The 19,473-nt window shown below is 43.0% G+C and overlaps 1 protein-coding gene across 1 annotated transcript in view; it reads right to left on the bottom strand.

The window, feature by feature from the left end:
• The window catches only part of DYNLL2 (dynein light chain LC8-type 2), a 42,355-nt gene extending 23,687 nt beyond the window's left edge, over nt 1–18,668 (bottom strand). The window contains exons 1-2 of the mRNA XM_085649504.1: nt 18,398–18,668; nt 6,766–6,904 (exon numbers count right to left, since the gene is read on the bottom strand). Of these exons, the coding sequence (XP_085505630.1) occupies nt 6,766–6,897 (132 nt within the window). The 5' untranslated portion in view covers nt 6,898–6,904; nt 18,398–18,668. The remainder of the gene's footprint in view (nt 1–6,765; nt 6,905–18,397) is intronic.
• Nucleotides 18,669–19,473: the final 805 nt, after the last annotated feature.

Consider the following 19,473-nt stretch of genomic DNA (forward strand, 5'->3'; position numbering starts at 1 on the left):
AGGTCAATTGTGAATTAAAAAGATCAGTTACTTTGGACTCACTAGTAATGTGTAGAGAGAAGTTATGTAGAACCGGTCTTAATTCCCAATTGAGCAGGAATTCAGGTGGTAAGAACAAGGCAGTCAGTGGCAGTAACAGGTTTTTGACAAGGATACAGAGCCAATGACAACTGGCCTATTTCACCCCACCCCTTCAGCATCAAGCAAATGAGCTATTTTACTGGGATCAAGAGAATATAATGGTCACAAAATTAAATCGCTTGCCCTGAGGAAGATCTTCATAAAAGACCCCATTGGGAAGGTCGAAACGAGTCGGTGTATAGAAGTGGGTTGAGCGCTATTAGTCCTACACAGGTGGGGGGGAGGGGGGGGGGGGGGAGCCACAAACCTAGACAAGACAACTACAAAATATCCCAAAGGGATATGAAGTTTTTGCCCCAGACTCCCAAGCGCCTTATGGACTATGTGGTTTAAAAATACAAGTTGATACATGTTGAACATTTAATGTTCTGTGTACAAAAATTGTAAACAAAGGACACTTTTACGTGTATTTGTATGTTTATAGTGGCACCTTTGGTTTGTTGGATTGAAGTCATAATGACTTGGATACTGTGAAAAATTTCAACAAATTATGTAAGGAAAAAGGCGGCATATAAAGAGTACTGAATAAGCCTATATATAATCCACACGTTCAACTTTCCTAGATTTAATAGCAGTCTTGGAATCAAACTTGAGAACTCCTCTCCGATAGCTAGAGGAGAATATGTAATGTGTGTTGCTGGGTAATTGGTCATATATCTGGAATAAGTTTGAGGTATATTGAAGGATCAATTTAAATTCATGGCTGATAGGGGTATCTTTGTCCAACTCTTTATATGATCCTGCCCCCTAGTCAATTGAATCAAACCCTGTTTAAACTTTAGGATAGTAGTCAGGGCACTCCTAGGGATCTTGCCAAGGCCCCTTATTCGCTCAGAAAATTCACAGAAATGAGTAAGGCTCAGCCCCTTTGAGAAGGTCAGGAACTTCCAAGTTGCTCCACAAGAACGTGGGTCTATGTGTTTGGCTTCAGGAAGCAGATGAAAAGCAACCCTCAGGCACACCAAGAGACGAAGGAATGTTGCGACTAGAAAGCAATGTGGATTGGGTACGAGAAGTCAGGAATTGCTGTATGAGGGTTCATTTGTACTACAGCTTTGAAGATAAGGGGTGCAGTCCACAGGCCTCAAACCCCAATGTTACCAGACCTGCCTGTCTAGTGACCTGAATAATCTACTCGACCTAACTGACATGATTGACCCATAATCTGGTCTCAAATTGTGTGATCCTAGGTGCACATTTTTTCCATTCAACTTTCTTTATTATCACATATAAGAGCACCTTCAAATAGGGGGTTCGTGCTGGACCCTCCGATTTTTCCTAATGCACTGAATATTGTCGATATGTGGTGATGTACCCTACCCCTGGTCGGGGCTCTGCAAGACAGATCATGTGCACTGTGATTCTGAATCGCTCTATGTTAATCATTGTGGCAATGTTACACTCTATTGGTATTTTATGTCGAGTGTGGAAAAATGGTAATAAAGACAAGTTCATAAAAAATTGCAAGTTCAGCAGGTCTGCAGTACAAAAACTGTTGGATTTAATATACTTACATTTTGCTCCATGTATAATAAGAATCTATCCTACATATGCAGTACACATGACCCTGGACTTGCCTCTTAATTCACTAATCGCACAGTCATCAGGGCAGGGCCATGAATGTTTTGTATGAAACGTTTAAAAACTCACTTTTTTATAAATTTGGCTAAAGCATGATTTGGTGGTGCCCCATCATTTACATACAGTACATTTTCTATTTAAATGGCCATTAACTTTACTACTGATAAAGTTTTTTAAAACTATAGTGTACAAACCGTAATGAGTGAAAAATCAGGGTTCAGCAAATCACAGGGGGTAATAAGAGCTACTTCTGTTCAATGAAAAGCAACCCGAGCTACTAATATCACTAGTGCTTTATTAGAGACCACTTCACACAAGATTGAATTAGTGGCCAACATATGCATGATTACCTGCAGTATTCACCTCAGTGCATTAGGCATGTTAGTCATCAGCAATGTAAAATGGGTTTTGTCAATGTGGAATGAGGCATTAAACCAGGCAAAACCTGATTTAATAAGCAGGGATGCATACTGGAGAGCTACTTTGAGGTAGCAGGAGAGCTCCTAGTAGCTCATGAGCTACTCGTTGTAGAAGCCCGATAAATCATTTGCACATCCTTAAGTGTTCGGATTGGTTTTGATCCTATTAAAATCTTAGTTTGTCACACTACAGAATTACTCTGTGTGTACAGTTCATTTACAAGCTATTTAAACGTATAAGAAACTGACTTTCTGTAGCCTCATTTCTTATTCCCCTTCTCACACAGTTCACTTTATAAAATCCTCTAACTCCGCAGGCAGAGGAAGAAAGTGAACACTATGCCTAACAATTGCTGCTCATTTTATCCTGAAGCTTAAACTGACATTTGACGTCTGTCTTTGACATCAGAACACAAAAAATGTGACAAGATAAAAAGATTTAAAGGCATTTTTAGTGATCATTCACTTTAAGAATGAGCAAAACATCTGTTCTTTTCTAGCTCTCACCAGAAAGCAACAAAAGGCCCTAAAAATGGCCCGCCCTGAAAAAATACAACTCACAATAGTGAGTGGGCATATAGATTTAAACCTTCATACAGGTTGTCCAAAAAAACTCAGGGGCATCAAGTGCTGGACACACTTGCCACTCAGGACCCGAACAGGGTGTTCCATGTGAACCAACTGCAGTCATTCCTCCGGAGAGACTACAGGCTGACATGCTGTCAGCCCAGTTCTGCAATACTTGGGGGTCCCAAGGGACTGCCCATAAATGACGTAATGTTGCATCGCATTCTGAAGTAGCCTCGGGCATGTACAGTTTTAATCCTTTACTCCTGGGGCTGCTTGCCAGTTAGAGCCGCCTGTCACTGCCACTCCCTTTCCCAGTCGTCACAGGGTGACGAGTTAAGGCAGGGAGGGGTTGCAGCCTTTACAAGAGGGCCATGAAACTAAACTCATGGCTCTGTGCTGCATGCTCTAAACAGATACAGTGTATACTTCGGCGCCTCGTGTATCTGTTTATAGCTTTCCTGCCAGAGAGGAGTTTAGGTTCTGAAAGCTTGGCCTTGTGGAAAGAAAGCAGTGCAGCTGGTTGGTGCGCCGTGCCTCTGTCTGCGACACCATCCGGACAGTAAGACAATTGGGGTAGGAGGTCTTAACCGGTCTCCTCTTCACGGTCTGGTTCACTTCCCCCTCCCTTTCCCCCTTCTCCTTCCTTTCACCGACTGTCTTTATCCAATCGCTTTCTTTTCCCAATATTTGTTTTACCCTTTTCACCAGTAGCAGCAGCGCATACAAACACTTAACATATCTCTTCGAACTCTAAAATAATTAATCTAAATGGAGCTTTTACACTAATACGTCACTATTGCACTGAGAAATAGTTTGTGATTTAATTTTTTTTTACATGAACCATTAATGAACTAAGGGGCAAGACAAACATACAACCCTTGAATGTGACCCAGATTAAAGAACATAATAGCCTAACAAATCAAACACGATAGGTTTTTGCAAAACTGGTACTCTGATATTTGAAAGTGCTTTCATAAGTGATGAAGAAAATTGTTTTGGTGAAATAAAAGAGGTGTTTAAGATCACACACTTAAAGCAGATTTATCCACATTTTCTGGTTGCATTTTGTACAAATCAGCCACTAAATTGGTATCTATATTTGTTTTAAACCGCTTTGTGGAGTTTATATAGCATAAGCTAGACCCGAATATAAGGAATCCCAGGAAATTGCAACAAGGAGAAAGATCTATTTCTCCTCTTTCAATGTGCTGCATTTTGCAGCACACAAAGAGTAAACAGCCTCAAAGGATTATTTTTGTGCAGGAAGGTTTCCCTTAATGCACATAAACATACCTGCCACCAGCATAGGTACCCTTGTACCATAATGCCCCTGGTGGCGCTGGCAGCCAAGTGTGCCAGCACAATAAAAAATGAATACACCATATAGATATGGCACTTTACTGCGCTCTCCCTTTCACGCAGCACAGTAAGCTGTCTTCTTGGTGAGTTGCACGAAAAAATTGTGAATATGGCCTTACATGATTTGCCAACAATTACAGGATGTACAGCCAATGATGAGAATTGAAAATGGTTCCCCAGTTCAAAAGTCAGCAGCTCTGCAGCCAGAATAATAACTATTTTTGGTCAATTAGTGCCAAAATTGTAATAAAATATAATATAATATATATATATATATATATATATATATATATATATATATATCTCTCCTTGGGAGTGTGTTGGTGGGAGGGGGGTGAGAAAACACCCCTTTGAGCCCCCTTCAGAAGCATTGGCTTTGCTAACACTTTAATTTATTGCTCTTAAGGCTCACCACATTTAAAATTCCACCAGCTACCACTGGTCAGACTGAATCCAAAAATACACCAAAGCAGAGGTTGCTAAGACTGGACTTGAGGGCTATTAGTCATTCCAGTAGCATTGGTGCCCAAGCAAGCAACTGCAGACTTTGGCTTGTGTGGAATATTGGTCCCACAATATTGAACTGGCCAATCTGCTGGATGCATGTTTCTGGAGTACTTGATTAACTAGTTATTTGCAAATCGTATTGGCATGTAGTGCCAAGAAGACTAGGCTGAGGGTTTGTAGCAGTTTCTGGTCCTGGCTTTTAGTGTCAAGAACGCTCCTGCCACTTTTCAGTGCCTACTAAACTATGCTCTCAGGGCTGAAGAGATTCTGTGAGGCCTCGACTAACATTGCTGCATTAGCATTTCAATTGAGGACCACCTGAAGCACTTAAACAGTGGTCAGGATACAGACAGTGAATCCTGCCAGTAAATCAACAAGTGCCATGTAGGACCTCTGTAATCTACCTTGAGCATCAAATGGGCAACAGAAGATTCAGACGTTGGATGTTAAGACCCAGTATGTGTTGCATTGGAAGGTTCCCATACTTAAACTCAGCTTCTAACGAAATTCTGTTGCCAACTATGGGCCTGTAGTTGCACCCGTAGCCACCCTCAACTAAGCAGCAGCCTAACAAAGTGATCTGGACTTGTGAAGGCCTTAGAAGACCTGAAGGAAGTACTATGCAATGCTCCTGTTTTGCAGACTCCAGACTTCGACCAGTTCCTCATTGTACAGGATGCTTCAGATAAGGAGTTTGAGAAGTCCTGGCTCAAATAACCAGGGCAGAGAGCCCATTCACATTTATCAATCTCAGAGACTGCTCTCCAGGGAAGAGACCCAGGCTGCCATTGAAAATGAAAACGGATTGTTAGAGCTCTGCAGATTTTCCAGCTTTACTGGTTTGTAGTCTGGGTCAATCACAAGCTTCTCAAATGGGTGATGGCCATTAAGTGTGAGAATCCTAACTGGTTTAGATTACTCTTATTACAAACAAGACCTAGTTTTCACTGCATAACACAAAGTAGTAATGCAACATGGGAATGTAGATGGATGTTCCTGGTTTGCGGTTAGGAGGACTTTACTTCAACAGTGGAGTAAGTTTTTGGGTAGTTTGGTCTGGAGGGGTGTCTGTTGGGAAGGGGTCTTCTAAGTGATATATGGATGTGCATATCTGCCCTGACTGACCGAACAATGTTAACCCCTTCAGCGCTGGGCGAATTCCGCCGCGGTGCTGAAGGGTTCGAGCGCGGGCGGGCTCATGACGGAACGGTTCCGTCATGAGCACAGCTCAACCGTGGCTCATGACGGAACCGTTCCGTCATGAGCATGGAAGGGGTTAAAACTGGTATTCTGGCTTTGTTGACCCCCAACATACTAATCCAATGGGTTCTCTGTGGTCTAGGTCAATCAATGCCATGCAACACAAGTTATTCTGTGATCTGCAGAGGTGCAGAACACTCATACCACCATAGGTTCAAGGTTGTACTGGGTTCATCGTAAAATTTGTACAAGAAACAATGTAAAATTCCTCAAATCTGTGGAGTACCTCGAATTTAGCCAAAGCTCCAATCCAAAAATCTGGATTTCAAACACCCTCCTGCTTTCTGATCTAGCTGTCAAAAATTTACATTTCCACGATACTCACTTAAATAGTTAAGTTAAATCAATTTGGTTAAATGTTCATTTAAATGAGGAGCAAATATAGGCTTCCTATGGGATGAAACATCTCAAACTACCCCCAACGCCTTGGTCACAGGAATGGAAACTCTGGTAAGTATTTTGCCACTTTGCAGTAATGGCAAGGAAGCATTGCGAGGTCCATCATTGCAAACGGACAGGGAAACAAAATTACATTTTTTTTTTTTTTTTGCAAAAAAAAAAAAAAAAAGTTTTCCCAAGCCAAATAACTAAATGGCAGATAACACTACATGAACCTAGAAAAACAAATCTGATTTAATACTGAAGGTGCTAACTGCAATACAATCGTTCTGGATTAATAAAATATATATTGGGATGAGAACAAATGCTCTGTGTTGGGGTGATCAGAGGAAAGTTAAACTACTGTTTCAGATATTAAATTTACCAAATGGATTAAGAAAACTGTCCAGAAATCGTAAATGTAAGAGTCAAACTAGAAAAATGGGGTGTTGGACGCTAGGTATCCATTGTCCATCACTTCCCATCCAGGAATGTGGAGACTAGGAGTTAAAGTCTGTTTAGGAGAAGTTAATCTAGCAGCTGAAAGTACCTTCTTGATGTAGGCTGCAATGTCCTTCTCAATGTTGTACTTTTCCATGGCCTGTGTGGCACAGTCAACAGCGTCTTGCTGCATGTCCTCAGACATGTCTGCATTCTTGATTACAGCCTTCCTGTCAGACATTGTGAACCTAAAAGAAAAACACCATTATTAGTGCTGGTCAACTACAGATGGTCTGCGCAGGATACTTAAAAATGGCAATAAACCTTTAGATTAGTCTGCTCTTCTTGCACTTTACTGTAGTAGGTCTGCCTTTAACAAATTGAACAGGAGAGGTACTTTAATTAGAAAAAAACATGCTGGGCCCCATGTCACTAATCTAGACTAGGGGCATCCACCCGTCCCCAACTTGGTTTGTAAACAACTCCAATGCATTACTTAGATAGTGCACTAAACAAGAAAGGATTTCAAATTTTACTGAAAATTTGCCACCATGTCCTATCTTGCAAAGTTGAGTCCTGATTCAGTTATGTATAAAGAGGGAAAATTTGCCACCATGTCCTATCTTGCAAAGTTGAGTCCTGATTCAGTTATGTATAAAGAGGGAAGGGGAGAGAAGACCAAGGATAGGTCTTTACTGTGTGGAAAATACTGGCCCTTATTCTTGTCAACATCCACAGCAGACACAGGTGTGTGGTTCTTCATTGGATCTTCCTTCAAAATGTGTGGTTCCACAGTAGGAATGTGTCAAGCACAGGTAAGCTTTTTTAATCAGTACCATACCGGATCAGCAGAGTAGGCAGGAGGGGGGCCAACCCCAAAAGAAAACTGACAGGGCAGGGGGTTATGCTGTAAATGGAGAGGCAGGAGAACTTAGTGTGGTTAAAGTAAATTACAGCACTGGAGATAGTCACAAAACATTGGGTGAACAAATCCACAGAAGCTGCTGTAGAAGCGCACGTTGACACCAAGTTGAAGGGAGACCATAGTGGCATGTACTGAGAGGCTGCTACATAACTAGTGTGCAGTCACTAGAGGAAGGGGTGCTATGTTCCAGAAGCTGGTATCTCATGCCATGCTGCAAATGGAGGACAGAAGACAAGTGCTGGATAACAGGAGGACAGTTTATGCAAGTCTTGACTTTCCCTCTTTGGGGGCAAACATGGATGTTTCCTCACAGCTGCAGGCATTACTTGCCCCATCTCATCATCCTGGTCTAATGAAGAGACCCGACAGTCTTCTTTCCAGAGCTTCTGGACCAGCCAACCCTCACACTAGTAAAGAAGGCCATCATGGTGCTGAAGAGTAATCCAGATTGGCGTGATGCAAGGTCATGCAAGAACAGCTGTCCTAAGAAGAGAACTCCAAGTTTGGTGGGAAACAGATTGCTTTTTGTGGCAACCCAGGAAAAGAGGAAGCACCCTTTGAAGCTGCAAATATAGCAACTCTGGGCACAGCAACTTTTTTTGAGTTTGGCACAAACGAAAATGGTTACAGCGAACAATACTATATCAGAGTCAAGGCTGCTTACACATTTGAGGGAATCAGAAAAAATGCTGAATTGAGCAGAGGGAGTGGATGTACTGATTCTCACTCCTAGGGTTAATTTGGATGCGTTGTATACCATGCAATTCTGCTCTGAACTACTGCACTGGCACAACAAGGATTTGGGGGATCCTATTAAACTGTGGGGACTCTGGGCTGATATGGCAAATTTTCTGGCTCCTCCCTGCCAAGCCTAGCCTTTCCAACATCATTTTACCCTTCGCGGTTTTCCTCCCTCAAGAAAGTTTTGGGGTTATGATGAACTATCTAACAATTAGTCTGAGTTGCAAACAGCTGTATTTGAGACAGATCAAGGTATGCATCACACCAGGTTTGGTTCCTTTTGTTATGAACAATGTGTTTGGTAGGTCTTGTGGACTTCAACTGCTCCACAATAAAAGTGTTTTTAAAAAATTACCTCCCAACATTTGCTTAGCCATTAGGATGTTACCAGAAAGTGGACTACAATTCAATCCCATATCTAAATCAGCTGTATAGAGAGGCAAGAGCCATCCACCCCTCAGGGTACTGGTTTGATAAAGCTATGGTGATGTCTGGGAGAAAATGAACACTTTATCCTCGAGTGGAAGAGAATTGGCTTTGAGTTCCAGGTGAGTTCTGTGCAACTGTTGTGAAATATCCAGAAGCAGAGTCAAATAATCCTTGCTGTGATCCAGTGATCAGAGCTGGTTCAATTAAAGAGTATCCCCTGCTCCTTATTAGGACAAACTAAGAATTCCCGATAGGGAAGCCAATTCTTGGCTGGAAATTTGATCCTAAAGACTTCGATGTAGGCCAGAGGTTTTTGCAGAACTTCCAACATTTTAATGTCAGTAGATCCACATAGGCATTATGCTCCAAGAGAGCGATTAGATTGCTCTTTGACACTGTATATTGGGGTTGCACTCTTAATCCTCAAGTGAAAAATACGTGTAACGTTTATATCTTTACTATTAGTACTTGCCAAATATGCAAAAATGATCCACTGGATAAAACTGATTAGCCCTACACTACAAGTGTAGCATAAAAATCTCGGAATAGTCCCCAGAGGAGAAAATTGATGAAAGTGGTATGGCCGGACAAAAAAAAAAAAAAAAAAACAACACAACACTGCAAGACTATTTACAAGTGCAAGGGAGATGATAGATTTACTCCTGGAGAGGCACTCAACATGTACATGTTTTGACTGTCCCCAGAGGGTGTAAATATGGAAAGAGTTGAGATTTACCTTGCTGGCAGAGGCTTGAAATTCCAGACTCAGCATTGTGATGCAGTCAGGGCTGTTGGGTGCCAGCTGACATCTGTCAGGGCTTCACTAATGGGCTGCAAGGGCTCAGTAGCAGTACGCCTAGGTTGCAGGACACCTCTGTATGGACACTAGGATATAGAGTCAGGGTCAGGACTAAGCTGAAAAGTGGTTAATTGATAAAGTGGATAGGTCTGAGAGCCCTCTATCAATCAAAAAGTAACAAAAATCTTCAGGTGGCTCGGGGTAGCCTTAGATTTTTTCCCCATTCTCCTTTATACATCTAAATTGGTATCATTCCCACTTTGTTGGACGGGGTGGAGGTATTTGCTCCAAGCTACAGGAGACGCTTATGGCTAGCATGGGCAAAGTTGGTCGTCTTTATGATGCATTCTTAAGAGCATTTAAGGGAGCTCATGGGCTTCACAGTACTAGACAGATTCTACCTCAGAGGTATGTTTGAGGACAATGAACCATGTGCTATTCAGAGCTCTTGGATTTCCACTGTACACTTGACCTGTAGTAGAAAAGCACAGGTATGGAAGCCTCTGAGGACGTGGAGCTCAGTTAGACACGTTGCGCCACCTGTACACCCCATGTGGCCCAAGGTGCATGGCAAAAGCAATGCGGTTTAAAATAGAATCACTGAGTTGTTAAGCTGGGAATAATTTCAGACACTGGGATTGAAGCTTCATGGTTGAATAATTTGTACTATTCAATTTAGTACAACTCAAGTCTAAGGTAGACTTTGGGCCACAAACAAATGTTGGTTCAAGTATGAATTTAAGCTCCCCATATCAATTAGTGAATGCAAAAGTACAGATAGCACAAGATGTAATCCTTTCATTAAGGTGGCCCTTATTGCCTACTCTAAATCACTTTAAAACCCAAAACAAATTACATGAAAGGACCAAGCTTAAACTTGAACTAAGCCCTCCTGTAATGAGAAGTTTGATTATCAGTTTATGATGTAGGAGAAACAACTTTGGGGCCATATGCCTACAACTATCTAGCAACATATTTGATAAAACTAGTCAAGTGTGATGCAGATTCGTCAAACACTGCCTGAGTTGGACGGAAAAACATGCCTTTCCTAAGGAAAGGTGAACTGAATCAACTACAGAATCACGATAGACCTAGAGATAGATGTGACAGACCACGGCTGTAGTCAAAACTCACTTTTCTCTGCCAGAATAAATACCTGTTATTCAAATAGTAGGACCCACACCCACACAGAAGGCTATGGCTAAACACATAGGTCTGACTTTGGGGTTAACATGCACCTTGTACTTTGCTGGATATTTGCCTGAAAATTATGGAAGCGTTTTGAAGCCTAATAAATTGCTCCTATAAGGATTCCTGTGTGCCGTCCTTCTGTGCGTCCTGGTAACGGAATTGTTTAATCAGGGCTGGTCTTAGAAGCTCTCCAATAAATGCACGTGTCTTTGCCAATTAAATAAAGAAATACTGACCTGATCAGTGGGTTCGCGAAGTTGCTTTCCGTTACATTTAGAATATATACACACACAGCGAAAGATTTTAGTACCCCACTTTGAATTCAAATGCTATTAGTTAGCATTGTTGCGGTTTGCTGAATCTGCACAAATTGCTTCGTTTTGGCACATCAGTCCAGGGTTCTGTAAAGTCTTTGGTGTAAATCAGTTCAGTAGTTTGAGAAAAAAAAAAAAAGGGGGGGGGGTAAGTCAGTTAAGCTTTTAAGAGTTAACTGAAAAGTCTGACAGTTTATGGACCCAAATTTGGAAAGTTAACAAACTTGACAAATGAACGTTATTTCCTTATGGCTAATTATTAACGAATTTGGCAAAGCACACGGTTACATCTGGACGCTGTGTCCCCGCACTGAAGCCCTGACCGGCTGAAGACTAACAAGAGTAAGGCAAGATGGGAGATCACTTTCGACAGACGTGGGTTATCCTGCATCGTGGCCGGAATATTGGTTGCAAGATCTGTTAGAAACCGCCAGAGGATGGACCATCCCTTGGAGTATTAGCACAGACATGCCCAAGATTTTAAAGAAATTGAACTACCATAGACTGAAGTGCCGATGTGGGATCGTTAACTGCAGAGTTGTAGAGCAGTCCTTCCCGTCAACTAAATTTTTGGGGAGTGAACAGTATTAAGGATGTAAGAAGAATTACGCTATAAAAAGATTGAAGCCCTAGTGAGATTTACTAGTACTCACATTTGGATCTGCAAGAAATAGATACTGCAGCCAAGACTGGGTGTCCCCCCATACAACAGATTCGTATTTTTGTGTGGGAGAAATTATTTCTTGTCCTGAGGAAGGTGGTGTTCTAAGCAGTGAGACCCACCGAAACACGTCAACGCAACTGTGTAAAGGCGTATTGTAGATTGTGTAGACATTTGTTACATTGACTGTCAAAGTCTTTGCATACAAAAAATATATATATTTAACAAATTATCTTGATCTAATGTATGGGCCTTTTTTTGATGATTAGAAACTATTTTTCTTGCAGGTTCTCCTTAGGACCATGTTCGTGTAATAGATGTCTGAATGTTTTTAACTTATTTTAAAATTGTATAATGCATTTTATTTTGATCACATGTTTGGCTAATTTTAATAACATATTTTTATAACTGTGAGCACTTGGCCTTTGATGGTGGTGGTATGTTCTGGTGATATAATTGTATGAGTGTTTAGCTTGGTGTACTGAGTTGCCCAAAGGGGATGACTGCGGTCTTTTTGGTGCCCCACTCCTTTGGTATTCAAGGGGCCCCTCATTGTTTCTGTGAAAAGACGGGAGAGTTAAGAGTTACAGAACAGCCAGGTTTTCAGTTTACTTCTGAACGATGTTTGAGGGAGACGCTCCCAGATCATACGGAAGGAGATACACATTTAAGTGGCTGGAAAAGAGAAAAATCGAGCCCCCAGTCTCGTTTTCATTATCTTCGGTATTCTGGTAGTTTAGCATTGGATGATCTGAGATCGCAACCTGGGGTATAAGGTTGTAACAGATGAAGGTATATTGGGCCTTGCTTATGGAGGAGGTGGCAGCAGAAGCACGTGGCTTCAAAATTAATTCTCTGGGACACTGGAGGCCAGTGCAGCTGGTTGAGCGCTGCAAATGCAGAGGATCTTTTGGGAAGATTGAGCACAAGTCTAGCTGCAGCATTTTGGACTCTGACTCAGATATAGGACATTACCTTAGTTTAATTGGGAGGTAATGACTGGTGTGCACAATGATTTTGCAGGATTAGGTTGGAATTAAGTCTAAGATTTTTCTAAGGGTGACAAAGCAATTGCCCACAATGTTTCTAATCTGATCTTCGAAGGAGAGATTGGAATCAAGCCAGACTCCTAGACTTCTCTTTCTGTTTGGGTTCCGGCAGCTGACCAAGGGAAACAGGCTACCAGGCGAGGGTGTCTAACCTACTATCAGGAGGCTTGCTTTATTCGCATTCAATTTTAAACAGCTGTATGTCATCCAAGTGGCAACTTCAGCCAGACAAGATCTAAAAAGATCTGCTGAGATGATGTAGGGTTCTGAGAGATTCGCAGTAAGTTGGGTGTCCTCAGTATACACGACCATCTGGACTTTGCATCTGCACCTGTTAATTGCTGCTAAAGGTCAAATAGATATTAAACAAGGTTGGACTCTGAATCGAAGTCCTTTAGTTGAGACAAAGGTTCCCGACACACAGGGCTTATGAGTGACTGGAAAGGTTCGATCGTGGAGTAAAGATTTGAACCATTTAAGCCCTTTACCCCCTATCCCACATTCTTGGAGCTTATGAGTTAGGATCCTGTGAGATACGGTGTCAAAGGCAGCACTTGGGTCCAACAATATGAGCAGAGAACTGACCTTTCTCTGCATTCTGTCTGAGTACTTCTTCAGACAGGAGAAGAGCTGACCCAGTAGAATAAAGGGCCCTAAAACCAAAGTGAGAAGAATGGAGCACTGCTTTACATTCAACAAAGGCTGTCAGAAGATTAACATGTTTCTCTAAGATTTTAGCCCAAAAGGCAGTAGAGAGAAGGGTCTGAAGTTCTGAGACGGAGGGAAACAGCCAGAAGTTTTCCAAATGGTGAGCACCATTGTGTGTTTCTATAGCTTTGGTACTAAGCATAGATTGATAGGCTAAGTAATCACTTTAGATAAATAGGGGAGAATTGCAGTGAGGCCCAAGCATAGGATTTTGGGTGGGGCTGGGTTTAGGGGGGAGCCAGACTTGATGGTTAAAAAGAGGGCTTTGAGTTCATCCAGAGAGGGGATGTCCAAATTGAACATATCGCCAGAATGTTCACATCACTGGATAGTCTTCCTTATGTGTTGCCACAGGGAAGGAGTCCATCTTAGTGACTTTAGCAGACTAAAAGGAAGCTGTGTTATTACAATTGTCTGTAGAAGGAGTAGCATTAATTGATACCTGTTCCAAAGAGGATAGAGATTTAAGTAAGGTAATCAGTTCTTTAGTAGGTTTGCTGGCTGAGTCGATTTTCAAGGCATGGTATTCTTTACGTGAAGCTCTAATGAGCTTATGATATTTCAGAGCATCTTTAAGTTGAGAGTAACCGATAGTATTATAAGCTTTCCTCCATTCGCGTTCAAGTAGTTTACATTTTTTGTTGTTGCTGCTAGCTGTTCATTAGACCAGGGTGCAGAAGGAGAAGATCTAAAGTGGCATCTACATGACACAGGCTCTATGCTGTTAATAGCACTAGTTGACCAAGAATCAAAGTTGTGGGCCACAAGGTTAAAATCATTTTCCTCCCCTACAACCGGGCCAGAAGCCATCAGGCGGTAGTTAAATTCTTGGGATTGATTTTAGCCATTTTCCACGAAAGGAAGAGGGGGATGGTGCGAGCTACTGGGGCCGTCCAGGTCAGCAGAAAGAAGAAAAGGACCATGTAGTGATTGGACCAAGATAGTCTAATGGGTAGAGCTATAAGTGTTTAGGTTCGAACACTAGTTGGGACAAATGTAGGGTTTAAAAGTCTATAATTAAGGAAGATGCTGCCCAGCAGTAGGCTGCCTCTAAATGCAAATTAAGGTCCCCAAGTATAAACAGTTTCTGTGGCGCAAGGCTAATTGCGAAATGGCATCACCAAGGTTGATATGAAGTTGGTAGCAGACCCCAAAGGTCAATAGATCAAGTCCTGTTAAGCAGTTTACTAGAAAGAGTAATGGAAAATTGTGCTGCCTCAGTCTGGTAGCACCACCCCTTTCAGAGTGCAATTCCAGGAAAGTTTGAAGATAACCACAATGCTGCCCCTACGCTGAGGCCAGTCATATCTCAATCCCATAGCCAATGGTGTAAGGGGATCAAGAATATCTGGCATGGAATTCTCCAAGAGCCAAGTTTACGTCAAGAAGAGGGCCATCAGGGTGCATCTCCCTCAGCATATCGCAAATTTCCTTCTTGTATTTAGGCAGGGAGCGACAGTTGAGCAAGAAACTGTTAGTGATTGTTAAGGGTAGATGGGCATTTCACTAGATTAAGGGCAGTAGGTGAGACCAAGAACTTGCAATGCCTACATTGTACTATGGCCTTGCCTACCTGTATAGACCCAATGCATTCTTCGTAAATGGGGAGCTCCCTGGAGAAAAACTGCCTATGCTGGGAATTAAAACTGGCAGGGAGATTGGCCACTGGCTCCGGTCGGCCGCACGCTGACAGGCTTGCCTTGGGAGCATCCGTGTGTCTGCTATATTGAAAAAGGCCTCCTCAGGAGAGGCAGTCTCCCGCCAATCGATAAGAGGGGCAGGGAAGTCAGCAGAGGTTGGAGCCTCCCAGCCCCACGTCTGGAGAGCAACTCCCTTGCACGTCGCTAAAAGAAGGAAGCTCAAATAAAAGCATGAGACAAATAGTGGTTAGAGGAAAAGGAGACAGGCACCTCCCTGCAATATAAGTGCTACAAGGAAAGCAAGTGGGATAACTTGAAAACACAGGAGCCAGGCACCTCCCACACCCGAGGGTGTTACAAGAAATGAAATTGATAGACATGCCAACACAGGTGAGTCCACAAAACACTCCAGAACTAATAGTGAGTCCCACTCAGACAGGAGTGGATCACGAGAACCAAAAAGTAATCTCTCCTCAGAGGTCAGGACGAGATCAGCAAACCCTCTGACAGTCTGTGAATCCAGACAATGAGATTGGCTAGCAGCTGATGAAAATTTCTTGCAGCAGACATTACAGGAAAACAGCCACCCAAGCTTGTAGCGTCAGGGTGGTGGCATATTTGCTAAACTGGTTGATTAAAGTGCGGGCTAGTGCACACAGCTTAAGACCTTGTACTGCTGTGTAATTGGGACAGGCCTTTTATAAATAGCCTAGTGCAACATACTATCACAAGGGCATGCTGACCACCTGTGCTAAGGCCAGGTCCTGTGCCCAGACTGCACTAGGCATATTGTTCAGTGTAATGGGGCTGCACACACCCTGGGACCAGAGCCTACTCCACATGGTATTTTAATATGGGAGCTGAATGTAATTACAAAAAAAAAAAAAAAAAAAAACTTATTAAACCCCAAGTTCAAGGTTTGGAATGTCTTGAAAGATGCCTTGAGTGAGGAGGCATCAATAACGATCAGCAAGGGTGAGAGCTTCTCCAGAGAGAACTTTGGTGAAGGACATGGGTATTTATTAGATCTTCAAGAAGTGTCTGAGGGAGTTTGGTATGTCAGTGCCGTCTTGCGCTGAATTCAAATCAAATTCAGCTCAAGAGACTTAGACCTGTCAGATCCCCAGTCGTGGTTAAAGTCACCTCAATACTGCAGCATGGGAACAGGCATCTAAAGTAGCATATAACTTCAGGAACCTAAGCAACAAGTTATCCCTACTGACAATTACCCCAGCAACAATAGTTGACCCACCCACAACCCATCCATTTTGAATTCTGGGAGATTTTGCCCCTTATTTAAGTCAAGTTACCAAATGATTTTACAAAAGCATTGCAGAGAAATTGCGTAGAGATGATACACAAGGTTGGTCAAGTTAAAGGTGTTGCATAGTACAAGATTATGGTGTTCAGAACAGAAAATGTTCCTTTGGTGGGAGTGAAGATCGGAGTAGAGACCATTTCGATGTTTATGAATTTAGCTTCTGCTTAAGGGAACAAGAAAGAAAGCTGTGACAGGGCAGGAGTATAGACAGAAACAAGGGAAGACAGCAGCCGTGAGTACACTGAGCCAAAAGATTTTATGACTTGAAAACGTGACAATTTTCCAAACACTTTGTAACTTCCATAAGTTGAACACTGCATACAACACTGGAAATGTGTGAAAGGGGAGACAGGAGGTAAGGCTAACGCTGTTAACAGTGTAGAGGGGAAGAGTAACAAAAAGGTGAGACCGGCATGAGTGGAAAATGTAGCAAAGACTACTTCTCAATATTTGAGTAGGGAGTGAATAGGTCCTCACCCAAGACCTGTTGATGAAAAAGGAATGTAGGACACCCCGGGCAGTTTTGGAGATTGACTGCATACCTACTATAAAATAAAAAAAAACTGAAGTTGATCAAGGACAAAAAGGTTTTGAGAAACAAAGCTAACTAAAAGGCAGACTTGCCTACTATAAAAAGTAAACATAACATTAGAGATGAGAAAAACTAAGCTGAAGTCTCTAGTGGAGACAGGATGGACCAAAGAATGAAGAGATCACCTTATAAAAATCAACCGATTATAAAAGAATTGATGGTTTACAGTTATCTACAAAGGGTAAAGCTACTAACTGATGAAAGCATAACAGTGTCGCGTGCATTAAGAGTCCTCTACTCCTTAAACATCAGCACCCTAAACACAGTCCAGCAACCCTTTCTAGCATTATCGTGGTGCAGCTCGACCCCTTTTCTTCCCACTTTGAAAATTGTACTCCTCCCCACCACCCCTTACACCATCCTTCAGTAGTACTTGCCGTTTTATTGGATGCCCACCAATTCCCCTTCCAACGCCACACAACTTCGAGGACCACCCTTGGGCGACATTGACCCGGCTACGGTGAAGGACACTTTCTCTCGTTTAGACATGCTCCGCGCAGCCTGCATCCACAGCATCTTTTGCTGACGCACTGCTTCTATCCCGGCCACCTCTGGTCGCCACCCGCTAAACATTGTATGTTTACACTCCTCCTCTTGAAAGCTTTGGGTATCCAACAGCACCACGCTTGGCCGATACGTCGGTACCACCTTAGGCCAACTCTGTCACCCTTAGGAGACTTATAATCACACAAAGCCTTTTTTAGTTTAACTTTCTCTCCTTTCAACACTCCACCCCCTTAGAATCTGAAATAACCTTGAATGACAGACCATCTCCATCTCTCCTCCCAACACCCTTTGGTGACAGCCCGGCCCTGTAATAGCGTGCACCCCCACCAGCTCTCTCATTAAGCACTAGTCGACAGCTAGCATGCCCCAACATCCATGTAGGGTACACCATACCTTCACAGCGCCCGTAGGTAACACAATCTCTACCAAACTGGTTCACCACTACTCGACCTTAGATGCCACACTACACTACTGTGGACTTGTGCTCGTTACACCAGAAGCTCTCGTCTGCAAGCACGAGTAATACCGCCCTTCACTTTAACGCACGAGGTAACACCCCCTTCACAACAGCCCGAGTATGCCTGGCTTAGAACCTCTCCTCTCCCCCAAACCCCAACACCCGTAGAATCCCAACATCAATGGATAACCGGTCGCGTTCCCATTCCCTAGTATCTCTGAATGATACGTAAAGATCCTCCGTGGATGACATTAAGCCCTTCTTATAACATCCATGTGTGACCACCCCCCAAATTCCTCGGGTCATTTAGCCGTCTTTTAAAACCCATTCGGGAACATCCTCTCCCCTGGGAGTTCATGGGTAAAACACCCCTGCATTCCAGAGAGACCAGCAGGCCCCACACCCACCTGTAACAGAGCCCGGACCTTACGGTGCAATGTCTCCCTTCCAAGCTACGCTGGTTCCAGCTCTTCCCTACCCGGCAGCAGCAGCGCTGAGCACGGCCGCCTTGAGCCCCCTGAAATAGCACAGCCCCGCCCCTACAACGCCCGCAACGGACTGCGCTCCCATTGGATGAGCGGCCGCAGCCCCCGTCCGGCCTTTGCTCCCGATTGGCTGAACTAGCTCATCGAGGGCATTCTCCCCCGGCTCAATTCTACCCACATTTTATTTCATCCCACAATGCATAGCGGCTGCACTGCAGACAGCCTTGTTACTCCTTAAAGCGCCAGTGCTATCATCGTAGAAACAGTAGGTAATGAGGAATAAACAGACTACTACAAGACCTCGCTAGTAGCGAGTCGCTACAACATATGGTGGCTGAACACGGATAAACTATGTTTGAGCCTTCAATCAGTTTATGACGCTACCTACGGGCCTTGGATGCCATGTCCTACACGGTTAGATCCTGAGCCTGTAAGCCCCAGGTGCCTTGGCGTTTCACACCTGGCCATTCTTTGCCCTTTAGACTTGGTAGTGCATAGACATCATCGGAGCTTTTATATAGCACTTTGTATCGCGCTTCTTCCCGCTGTTAAGAACAATCGGATATGTGCCCAGGCGCTGACGCATTAAAGAACTTCTGTCATTTGTATAGTCATATTTTTATTTCTGCCTTACCCCTTTACTTGACTCTTCCAATAACATTGAAATTGAGTGAGTATCACAGTTTGGAGACAGGCTGCTGGAAAAGTGCGATTGTGAAGTTTTCTGCGTAACTGGATGCCGCATTTGACAACTATTCCATCCCCCTAATTCACAATGTTGTCACCAAAACATTTAGTTAATGTATCAAATGGAGCAACATTTTGTTTAAGATTCAAATGGAGATAAGGTAAATAATTAGGTGACTAGATTTTGAAAACCCCAAACTGGCCCATTTCACAAAAAAATAGAAGGACTCAAATTTTTCATTAGCCAGGCGACACAGAATGACAGAGCTCATCAACATAAAAAAACAGAAAAGCACTAAGAAAATAAATAA

The sequence above is a fragment of the Triturus cristatus genome, chromosome 3_2 (genome assembly GCF_964204655.1).
Source record: "Triturus cristatus chromosome 3_2, aTriCri1.1, whole genome shotgun sequence".
NCBI classification, from domain to species: Eukaryota; Metazoa; Chordata; class Amphibia; order Caudata; family Salamandridae; genus Triturus; species Triturus cristatus.